Here is a 12,444-nt window from a genome sequence, read left to right as displayed (position 1 = left end):
TGGATTAAGTTCCGAGAAAATCAAAGGCCTATCTGTGAAGAGACATTGAAAGTGACAATGGTAATGAGAACATACTTTACACGGTATAAGACACCGTGAGTGGTCTCGCTTAGTGTCCACACTCCTGACAACTAAGTTTTAGAAATTAACTAGAACATGTAAAGCAAACTGTAATAGTAGTGCTGGCACAAAAATCTACAAGTCTGAGGGAATACGAGTTGCTCTGCTAAGGAATCAAGGAACTAGAAGCATGATGGGACAGTCTCGTTTTTTTAGATAAAGAAAAATAGAACTAAACATGGGTCATAAGGGGGACACTGGAAAGACAGGGGTGCACATGTACTGTTGCCCTACTACATACTATTATCAAGAACAGAGTTCTAATGACTCTAGCTTACATTTTGGTAAAAGGAAGGTATTGAGCGTAAAACCACAAATAATTTGTAGTAAAGATTTGCTTAGGTGCAACTTCATCAATTGCTCAATTTTTGTCTTCTGCACGAAGATATATTTGTTGTTCCTAAACCCCAAAACAGACTAGATATGTTATAGCGTGCCAGAATCACAAAGATACACGGTTCTACTAGTTTAAAGATTTATTGCTTATTTTGAGAAACCATTTCATATACAGTACAAGACACTGAAGAAGCAAAATTACATTGGTCACGATTTCCCCGGAAAAGCTAATGCTAAAAACAACCTGACCAGCAGAGATCTAATTGAACATGAGACAACATTCCAAGAGGTCTGGTAAAGTATGTGGGATATGTTTATACTTTGAAACTAAAACTGCCCGGTGAAGCCATGCATCAGAAAGCAAGATAATACAGGCATTCCATATTATACCATTACTGGTTTCAGGTACAAATGTGTACTTTTAAGTAAAAGATATATAGTTTAATAAAAGATGCATTAAAAATATCTAAACATTGTTTAAGAACATAAAAAAAATGAACAAGTCAGGAATTTATTATTTTTCAGTACCCAAATACATTTGCAATGTTGCTAGGCAAAAAGCATTTTCATGTTCTTCTTGATGATCAATAAAACAGACAAGCTTAAAAGCCTTTTACAATGTACAGTGTATGGCTTATTTTTTCTAAAACTGCTGTACAGTGAAAGTATGTTGTTTCTACCAGAAACTTTGTTATAACAAACAACTGAATATCCAACAACTATCTATCTAGACCCCAGCTGAACTGCTGCTGACACTTTGATAAGAATAACTGTAGGTATTGGCTGTGGACGATGAAGATGTTGCGTCAAAACTACCTCTCCGAGATCCACTACGGGAGCTTGGACGGGAGCCTGACCGGGAGCCTGGAGCAGAAGACACATTGTATGGACTACTGATGCCTTTAGATGACATTGAGCATGCTTCAATCATTCGTAATCCAGTCTTATCTTCTACCATCGATCGGTCTATAGCTTCTTTGTAGGAGATCTTTAATTTGGTTTTCGGGCAGGTCAAGACTTTGGGATAGTTGTTGACATCTCGTAATTTCTGTGCAGCTCGCCCATCTATCATCCCTTTTCTAATAGCCTCCTCTGTAGAAATCCGCCCCTGCACTTCTGGATCAATCAGGCCTCCAGTGATGTACTGGAATTCAAGAAAGCGCTGGCCAGCTTCATATGGTAGCCAGTTGACCTTCATGGCTTCTGCTGCTGACAATTTATTCTTTCCTCTCACACCTTCAAACCCAACATAGGCTTTCTGAGCCTGTTTCAGCCTTGTTGCCATCTCTTGATCAATCATACCCTGCAAAACAGCATCCTGGAGCGAAAGCTTTTGACCAGTGGAAATATTTATTATGCCTCCTGTGCAAGCTTGGGCTTCCAGTAAGCGTTGCCCTGTAATTGTGTCAACAATGCCGCGTTGGATGCCTTCTGTAATGGAAATCTTTTCTACATTTTCAGTATCAAATATGGCAGCAATTGGACTCAAATCTTCCAGAAGATCTGAGAAAGAACCACTTTTGGTAATTGAGCTACCTCTAAATCCTGGTGAAGACGGCGTTCTGCTCACTGAATCAAGCCTGGTGGCAATTAACACATCATCAGAGCCATTCTTCTGGCAGATTATATCTGCAAACTGAGTGAGGCTCAAAGTTCCAGAGCGATACTTCTCAAATTCTGTTTTATCAATCACACCTCTTTCTATTGATTCTTGGATATCATACTGGTTTCCCGTTTTCCTGTCCACCAGAACGACTCGTGTGCTGCCATCGGATCCGCTTATAGTTATTTCTTCCCATTCACACTCCTGTTCTGAGAGTTCAATAAATGTTTCATAATCAATAAGACGTTTGTTATATGCTTCCTGCACAGTCATTTCCTTGTTTGTGTCTGGATCAACTATAACAACTCTCCGTTTTCTTAGTGTATTCTTTTGGGATGTTTGCACGGCTTTTTTCTTCTCTCTCAGGGGCAGCAGGCAGAGATTAGTTTTGCTGTCCACGATGCACCGGTCCTTCAGTTGCAAATAAGTTAAATTTTCCTCTGTGTTAGGATCAAAGAATCCTTTGGTGTCATCACTTGGATCAGAAAGAATCTCATTCATATCTTCATTGAAATAGCCACGTTTGTATGCAGAATCTACTGGTAAACGATGGCTGGCTTTGGGATCAATTATTCCACCGGTTGCAATCTGAGCCTCTAGTAAACGAATCCCATGCCCTTTTTCAATGAGTTCTTTGTTCATCGCCTGGAACAGAGAGATGATATTTCCTGTCTCTGGGTCTTTGTACCCTGTAACAGCCCGTTCAGCAGAAATAAGTTTCTCCTTAAACTCTATTCCAATTAGTCCCCTTTTATATGCTTCTTCAACTGGCAATCTCAGATTATTGACAGGATCCACTATGAAACCAGTGGCTGCTTGGGCTTCAAGAAGCTCAAGAGTGGTACCTGGTCGCAGCAAGCCTTTCTTCATTGCTGCATAGATGCCAATTATTTCTTTTGTGGCCTCATTGTATACGCCAGCAATGCAGCTAGATCCCTGAAGATATTCTTTAATGCTTTCATTGACTTCTTCGAAAGTAATTTGACCTTGTTCAAGTTGTTCAAGAGTTGTTGCACGCAGAACACCTGAGTCTACCAACTCATTTGCAGTAACCGGCTGCCTTATACCTTGAAAGGACATGCTTCTCTTTATTACTGGCAAGAGGAGCAAACCTGTGTGTGGTTCTATTCTGCATTTATTTTTTAGTTGTGCATAACTGGCTTCTTTTTTTGTGAGCGGATCAATGTAGCCTCTTGATTCATTCAAACTTTTATACAGGTCTCGATCAATCAGCCCTCGGGACAAGGCAACCTCTTTAGGTAAGTAAACACTGTTTACTGGGTCCACAATGCCTCCGGCGGCTAACTGAGCTTCAAGCAGGCGCATCCCTGTTTGTCTATCAATTAGGTTTTTCTTTATTGCCTCTCCAAGGGCTACAGTCTTCCCAGAGTATGGGTCCTTGAATCCAGTGACAGCCTTTTCTGCCGCATAAATGAGCTCTCGGTCTGGAAAATCAACTAGATCTCTGGCAATAGCATTGTCCACTGTCAACCTTTCATTTTTGTATGGGTCAATAACACCACCTGTGGCTGCCTGGGCTTCCAAAAGCTTTACAACTGCTTCAGGATCAATTAACTTCTTCCGCTTTGCCTCTACAAATGCATATTTCTCCTTTGGTGTTGGAGATACACCGGCAATTGCCCCAGCCCCTCTAAGATATGGTTCAATGTCTGCAGCAACTTCTGTTACAGACTTTTGCCCCTTGAGCAACTTGTCATATGTTGTTTTGTCTATGATCTGACATTCAAGAAGCTGCCGTGCTGTAACCTTTTTCCGCAAACCATCAAAAACAAATTTTGAGGGATCTACTGATAGTTCTTCTTCAGTTTGCGTATGTATACTGGAGCCAATAGATCGTCTCTTAAGATTTTCTAACTCCCTCTGCAGAGCCAAACGCTGAGCTTCAAGCTCAGACTGACTGGCTCGGTTGGTCTCATCAAGCTTGCGCCGGCATCTCTCCTCAATCGACCTGATCTCTGCCTGCAGTCTTTCAATTTCACTTTTCAGAGTCATTTTTTCTCTCTCTGCTTTTTCTTTTTCTGATTCAATCCTTCGAATATCCTCCTCTTTACGGCTGTACTGGCTCTTCCACTGGTTTAAGTCATTGCGGATTTGCTGTTTCTCATCTTCTAACCGTTGCTTTAGTCGAGTCTCGGAATCTAGTGTTGCTTTAGCTCGGCTTAACTCCTCTTCTAATCTTTGTAGTCGTGCTTTGTCTTGGTCCAAGAGTTTGATTTTCATCAACAGGCTCTCTCTTTCTTGTGTAATTTCTGTAATTTGGCTTTTGGACTCCTTAATCTTATTTGTTGCCTGGATGGGAAAACAATGAGAGAATAATATTTTGTCATTGGAATCGTTCAGATTATTTAGATAATCTTAAAACTTTCATACATTCAATAAATTTACTATTTTAGACTACTGATTTTCAACGTATTGGCCTATTGGCTTTCCTAAAGTATTGACCTCTAACAAAGGTTTGAAAAAAATTATAAAAAGCAGAAGGGGAGAAACGTACCTTTGAAAAGAAAGAAATTAATATGTTTGTTATTTGGAAGAAGGATTAGAAAGAACTTTGGTTAATAATGGATCTCACACCTAATACAGGTTATAATATGTGTCAGAATTTTAATTCAGTTAGCATATGTTATACATGATTCAAGGCACACATAGCAAAACAAGCACGGAAAATACAGGTGGTTAAAAGGAATGCCTGATTAGGAGGAAGGAAAAAACAATTTAAAAGGATTAAATTACAAGAAGAGAAACAATCCCAAAAGGTAAGTACTTATTAAACAGTCATTTTCAAAAGCAGCTTATGATCAAAGTGGAAGAAAAGACAATACTTGGTTTTATAGTTATATACATAGCTTTATAGGAAAATAGTAACACTGTGAGTTAAACAACTTGGCACACTTCAGCACTTTATTATGTCTGAAATATAAATATATGTACTAGTAGACACTGCAATGTCATATTTATGCATTGTATTTTACATTGTGGTAGCATCCATGTTTTCTGGGTGCAGTAGCACAAAACAGACTACTGTTTGCCAGGGTTTGGGTGTCATCCGAGAACATCCTTATCTGGGTTTATTGATAGGCTAAAAGCTAATATGGACCCCATCAATAAATGTATAGGAGAGCCCTTACCACCATGAATTGACTATGTTATTTAATTTAATATATAGTGGGCGATTGCTCTAATCCCTGAAAAAGACATACATTTGAAAAAAGGCCCTTCCTATTTATGGAACATCTGCGAGGTATTATTTATAATCTTGGTGTTTTTTGTTGATCTAGGTAATGGGATTAGTTCATGCTATACTGATAGGAATTAAATTACATCTAGATTTGCACGACAGCAGACAGATGGAGTTACTGGTTTGGTGCATCCTTTATTACTTCAACTCCATTAGTTCCACCTACCATTACATTAACCATTGCATCTGACTTTGAGGAAAGTACATAGACAGTTTAAAAGTTAACTTTAAAATAAAAACAAATTAAAAGGATCAAGGATGAGAATATAAAATGTGTATTTCAAAAGAGTGTAACTCTGTAAATCATTTACAAGAGATTGGTTTAGAGAAAGTTAATAATTACTAGATGACTCTAGCTCAGTGTTTTCCAAACTGTTTCAAACTAATTTTTGGTGAGTCGTGAAAGTTCAAGCAATAAAAAAAGATGCCTTTAAATTCTGTATTTATATTGTCACATTTGCTGTGCTTCTAGGACAGAGGTCAAATATAAGGCTATGTCTTCTGAGAAATTGCTGATTTTTCCCATAAAGATTGGTGTTTACAAACTCCTCTCACTTAGCAGCCAGAGAAAGAAAAGTAAAGTGAATTATGTGACAATCTTGCTGGTGTATAGGTGTTTTAAAAGAAAGGCTGAAGGATGTCAGTTTTTGTACCACACAACAAAATGTAAATAACTGCAAATTAACTGTACACATTTCGCAGTTAGGAAAGGAAAAATAAGGCCAATTTTTCAGCAATTTTGAAGTGTGATGGAGACAAAGATTTTAATAGGATCAAACCGAATAAAGACACTACATGGTGGTGCACAAATGATAAATATTCACTGAAACATGATTTCCACATATCATTTGTGTGCAATATAGTTTTATCAGAAAAACTGTCTGTGCAGATGTAGCTGCCATTTAAATAGAAAATGTGCTGTTTGTTAATGATAGTGAGCTACCACGTGATACTTTAGTTATGTTAAAAATCGCCCACCTCATGTCCACTAAAGCTAGGTGGATTGCGAAGGTTTGATGCTCTATAAAGCGGGATGTGGTTCTAAAAGGTTTGCAAACCTCTGCTCTAGTTATGTGAGCATTTTAACTTAATATTAACATTAACTTCACATCATTGTATTTATATTTTGTATTTAATTTCACATAATGTGATTAAAGGTCATAAATTTAAATATGTAGTATTTAGTGGGACTACAGTTAAGTTTACGTTCAGGGGTCAATGCACACTTACATTTAGTTTTTGGATTAGTGTACAAGTCATGAAGTCAAGTAAAGTGTATCTTGATATAAGTATTTATCGATAGCATGTTGACATAATAGCAGATTGAAACAGTGGGCTTTTTAATGTTAGGCATGGGGTTGATGACATGGTGGGTTGCAGATATGGAGAAGAACTAATAGTATAAGAAGTAATAGTAGCTGAAATAATGACACACATCCAGTAAAATGCATGTATTTTAAAGTCCTACACGGATAACTTTACTGGACCTCTTATAGAGAATTTACTTTGTACTTTTTTTTTTTAGCTGATTAAGTGTTCCCAAGTTTTGTCAAGGATCTTAAAGGCATTTGTTGGTTCGCAAAGAAATTAACACTCAATAATTTAACATCAAAGTGATGTAGAGATACCTGATGAATTTCCAGGTATTGATGATAGGTACCAGTTGATATTCTTAAAATAAGTAGCTGGCACTGATAAAGGTTTGTTGGGGAAAAACAAGATTGAAAGCAATTGAAAATGTTGTGGTGTGGAGGAAATATAATTCCTAAATGTGTAATGCAACTGCGACCAATTGATCAATTTTACCGTTATTTGAAAAAAATCATTAAATTAATGTTGATTGTGCTTTTTATCTGAGGTGGCTAACATAGGCCAAAGAAGTTCAGATACATGACAGATTTTCATGATAAACTCGTAAATAAATTGGCCTTAATGAATCTCAAAAATATCAATTTACAAAGTCAGCAGTTATGATATGGTCCTACAGTACCTATGTTGGAGACCCATGCTTCAGTTCATCTCATGAATTGTAACATTTAATTTTTTATAATTTCAATGTTCATATGTTTTTTAAACACAGAAAACAATTAATGTACTTCCCCAGTCTCAAAGCATGTGTTCTACTCTCCTCCCTTTGAAAGGGAGCTGCGGTTCCCTGTTATAGCCTCTCTTCCCAGCATTAAGTAGAGGTCTATTTCAGGATATAGTTTTCATGCCAAGTATATCCAAATAATTAAAAAAAAGTTATGGTTAATACTAGACCTTTTCACAATAACATTCGTTTGGTTACATGTATAATTACTGATATGGCATAAACATGCATTTTAAAAATACCCTTGTGCATATGTATATAAACATAAAATATGGGTTAACCATATAGTTATGCATGCACTGAAACCATTATTAGCAACCATCCCCGCAGTTTTGTGACTTCAAACATGGACTGTTTGAAGACAATTTGTAGAAAAGCATGTATTGCAAAAGAGAGAGTCCATCTTATTTTTATGCAAGCCAGTGCATTTTATAATTAAAGTGCATGTTATAGTATTTTTTCAATGGTGTACAAGTTCATAAACTTTCCTGACCAATGAACCTTACTCCCTAAATTAAACGAACTTCAACTCTTGATGGTAGTCTATTATTTGATATTTAAAACTGGAAAGAGGATAGATTTTCTGTGACCGAGTGTATACACAACCGATAGCGATTCAGAGTTCCTCAATATTTGTTCAGTTGAGCAAAACCCTGAAGATTTCACAATCAAAAACAGAACCACATTTAAACACATTTGTGAGAAGATAAAACAAGCAACACAGTTGTGGCACAATAAATATGATTCAGATACACTTAACTAAATCAGCGTGGAAAGCCAATCATTTGATTTACTCGGTCACTTGACAGACACAAAAGTCAGGAGGAAACATTTTTGAATACCTCTAGTGCCTGCCTTTGGAACTTTTCAATTTCCTGTCTCAAATTTCCCCTTTCTTTCTGTAACTCATTAATCAGCCCCTGTAGTTCTAGGCTTCGTGCGTTGCTTGTTTGCAGTTGACTTCTTAGCTCTGTAATAGTGGCATTTTTTTCACCATCTACTTCGTCTTTGCTCTTTCTTATGTCATCATTTTCCAGCTTCACATTTCGGAGCTCCTCCTCTAATCTCAAGTGCTCTTTGGTGAGGTTCTGTGTTAGAGACTGTAGCCTCTCTATTTCTATTTTACACTCATTCAGGCTCTTATTGCGTTCTTCGATAGCCTTTTGAAGATGCTCATTTCTAAGGTGGGCCTGCTTTAAGCTCTCCTGCTCCTGAAGCAGCTGACGTCGCAAGGCATCCACCTCTGCTTTGAGCCTATTTAATTCATCAATTACGCGTTGTTTCTCCCTAAGTTGGCTGTCTAAAGAATCTCTGTGCTGCCTAAGGTCATCTTCACTCCTTTTCTTTAAAATGGACATTTGCTCCATCTGCTGGGTGAGATGTGTGACATTATTCATTTGCTCTTTGTAGGATCTTGTCAGGCTTTGCATCTCTTCCTCCAGCATCCTTCGCTTTGTAGACTCCTCCAGCAGATTCTTTTTGTGCATGCCATTTTCCTCCTCCAACTTGTGCTTCTGGAGCTGCAGCTCTCTAAGACTGCTCTGGAGTTTAGAAACGTCTTGGTCTCTCCCATGTTTCTCCTGCGATGTCCTTTCATGCTCACTCTGCAGTTGGAGGATCTGTTTCTCATGGTTAATTTTTAAAGTGCTGATTGCCTCTAGGGTGCTAATATTCTCCTTCTGCAGATCAAAGTGGCTCCTCTGCAATCGAGCAAGCTCATCCTCCAGTGATTTCTTCTCCCTACTTTCAACTTCCACCAACTTTTTCAGTCGATCAATTTCCATATTCCTGTCCTGAATGGTCTTTGCAGCATCGTCAAGTGACTTCTTGTACCTCAACTCTTCTTCTGAACGGAGTTTGTGGATCTGCTTCAGTTCAGTCTCTAGTTGTTGTTTTTTTTGGGAAATCTCAGAACCTGATGTTTTATGGAGGCGAATATTTTCTTCACTTATTCTCAGATGCTCTGTGGTCTCAGTCAGTGTGCTGTTAAGCCTGCTAATTTCCTCTTTCATTGCCTTCTTTTCTTTAATTAGACTGTCAATTTCTGCTCTGTAACTAGATGCATCGTTTTGGTTTTGCTTAGACACCTCTTGGATTGTTGTCTTTGTAACGGTGATTTCAGTCTCATACTTGTTTTTTAGGCTTATAATTTGCTCATCATAAGTGTTCCTTACCTTAGCCAGGTCATTTTCACATTGCCTGTAGCGTGCAGCCTCTTCCTGTAGCTGAATCTTAAGTTTCTCAATTTCCTTGTTTCTATCCCGAATGGTCTTTGCAGCATCATCCAATGATTGTTTGTAATTTGCAGTATCTTCTGAGCGAAGCTGAACAATCTTCTGGTACTCCAACTCCAACTGCTGTTTTCTTTGAGTAATGTCTGAGCTAGAGGCTCGCTGTTGCAAGGCAGCTTCTTCTGCTCTTCTTTTCTGCTCATTTGTTTGAGCAATGGCATCGTTCAGCCTCTTTATTTCCTCTGTTAGGCTCTTGTTTCGACTTGCAAGGTTTTCAAGCTGTGATTTGAGTTCACTGCATTCATCATTCTTTTCAATGGATATCGTCTTTATTGTTGTTTTCGTGATATTGATTTCGCTTTCATACTTGCTCTTCAGATTGATTAGTTGATCCTCATATTCCCTTCTTACCTTAGCCAACTCATTTTCATAATCCCGTTTACGTGCTCCTTCATCCTGCAGAAGAACCCTCAACTTCTCTATTTCATACTCCTTTTCTTTGACTGTCTTCTGAGACTCTAATTTTTGCCAGTTGATGCTTTCCAATTCATTTTGCTTTTTTTGCTGTACCTGCTCAAATTCATTCTTGTGCTGATCAAGTCTGTCTTCTGCTGCCTTCCTTCGTCTCTTTTCCTCTTCAATTTCAAACGTCAGTCTTGCAATCTTTTCGCTGAACTCCTTTATTTGGCTGTAACATTTCTCCAGATTTGCCTTAGACATACTACCATCCATTTCGACCTTCCTTTTCATTTCCTCTAGAAGAAGAAGTTTTGATTTGTACTCTGAACATTCCTGCTGAACCTTTATCAGATTCTGATCCAGGTATTTGTTCTTGGAAGTATTGTCAGAGTTTGCATCTCTGGCAAGTCTTAGTTCCTCTTCTAGCATTTCAATTCTTGTATTTTTCATCTGTAAAATAAGAGAAAAAAGAAATAAATACTCATTAGTGGTTCACTGCATCTTCAATGCGAACAAATAAACACAAACATACCAATGTAGTTGAGGTAACTGCAAGGAAAATTGAAAGCTATACCATTGTAACAAACATATACTATTCCAGCATCTAATGAATATTTTTTACCAAGATTCATGCACAGTATTAGAGACTATACTTTAAAAATGGCATCTAAGTAATTGGTTACATATGGTCATAGGTTTAACAATTGCAGAACTGATCTACCTGTAACATTCTATGAACTTAGACCTGGTTCTCTCCTTATGTCCTCTTGAGGTTGACAAACGAAATCCCAATGAATGTCAATAATAGAACTTATTATTTAAGATTCAGGCACTGAGGTTTCTGGTGCACAGAATATGAATTGGTCAAGATTATTAAAGTAGTAATTCTTCATTTATTTTTATATAGCGGCAACAAGCCCAATTCGAGCACTGATGCTGTTTTGAGGTCCAGTCTGAAAATGCAGATCAGTTGCATAGGTCTAATAACTAACATGATAGTCTGCTTGACCACGTCTCCCTAAAATATGTTTTTACGTAGCTGTAACATAGTTAACCTCATGTCCTTACGTAAGTACTTTTCGCTGGCACATCCTAGCACAGTCCAAATCCAAAATATTAGAGTCACAATTCATGAAGTCCTTTTAAATTTACACCTGATGAGAATTTGATTTACATATGACAGGAATTTAATTTAGGTAACCCTGAACTCATAAAACAAGTACAGTATCCTTCGGAGTTGTGTAATACTGTGCAAACCCAACAGTTTGTAGGTATTGACAAACAACTTTTCAACCCAGTCCCACCTGGAAGTGGTTGAAGATTCACTACTGTCATGGAAAGGAGCACATTTATTTCGATGGTGAATATGTTAAGGGAATGCCTTCAACAAAAGGAATTCCCAGTGGGGGGAAAAAGACTAAAATAAAGTGCCCTGGCAAATATGAGATGCCATTTCCCTATGCACAATTGTTCATTATGTACAGCTGCACATGTGGAAATGCCTTGGCGTACTCACAAATGAGAATTTACAAAGGGTTTTAAAAAGCAAGCTTGTAAACCTGCAACTGTTGTTTTCCAGGCATATTCTTGGAAACTGCGGAATTATTTTTTTTTATTTGCATAATATAAGATAGTGTAATCATACATTGAAATTCATTATCACAAGGCAATTATGCATTTTTGAAATTTTGTATCTCTCTACCCCCACCCATCCAACAACCCCCCCCGGCAGGTTGGCCATTGTCTTACATTCTGTTATCCTGTGTTTGACACAAAATCATATGCTAGCTCCTTTACAGTTTACTAATACAAATGTAACCAAAGTTGCCAGTTAGAGCCAGTTAGTCATGTTGGTCATGCATTATTCAGCAACTTCCCTTGCACATGAACCCCAATAAGACAATGTGTCATATCATCACTGTATTGGTTTCCTCTTTATAAACTACCCGTTTTCCTCTAGCCATCTAGTCAATGGTGCCGGGATTTTTAAGCCTTTCATATGTGAACGTATTCCCCTCTTTGCATAGATAGCCTTTTCCAGATTATAATTCGCCAGCAGGCGAAAAAGCCATTGCTGAAATCCAGTGGGGTTGGGATCTAGCCAAGCCGATGCTATGCATAGAGGGAGGATCGCCATTGCAATAAATACTAATTCCTCTCAGGTTTTCCCCCGTGTATCCAGTGCTACCCCAAGCCCTATCGGGGACAGAGAGGGAGCATTCCACTCCTAGAGCCTCCTTATGGAAGTTGGTGACCTCCAGTTTCAACTTGCTAAGCATGCTGCAGGAGGCAAAGATATGTATCAGGTCTGCCTGAAATAATAAACACCTGGGGCATGATGTTC

The 12,444-nt window shown here is 38.1% G+C and overlaps 1 protein-coding gene across 2 annotated transcripts in view; it reads right to left on the bottom strand.

The window, feature by feature from the left end:
• Positions 1-581: 581 nt before the first annotated feature.
• Positions 582-12,444, bottom strand: part of DSP (desmoplakin) — a 222,571-nt gene continuing 210,708 nt past the window's right edge. The window contains exons 23-24 of one of the 2 annotated variants that reach the window (XM_085607227.1): positions 8,253-10,550; positions 582-4,369 (exon numbers count right to left, since the gene is read on the bottom strand). In XM_085607227.1, coding sequence (XP_085463353.1) covers positions 1,184-4,369; positions 8,253-10,550 — 5,484 coding nt within the window. In that variant the 3' untranslated portion in view covers positions 582-1,183. The remainder of the gene's footprint in view (positions 4,370-8,252; positions 10,551-12,444) is intronic. The other variant, XM_085607228.1, reaches the window with a different exon arrangement.

Source organism: Triturus cristatus, chromosome 5_2 (assembly GCF_964204655.1).
Source record: "Triturus cristatus chromosome 5_2, aTriCri1.1, whole genome shotgun sequence".
In the NCBI taxonomy this organism is placed as follows: Eukaryota; Metazoa; Chordata; class Amphibia; order Caudata; family Salamandridae; genus Triturus; species Triturus cristatus.
This window is presented reverse-complemented; position numbering and strand designations above follow the sequence as displayed.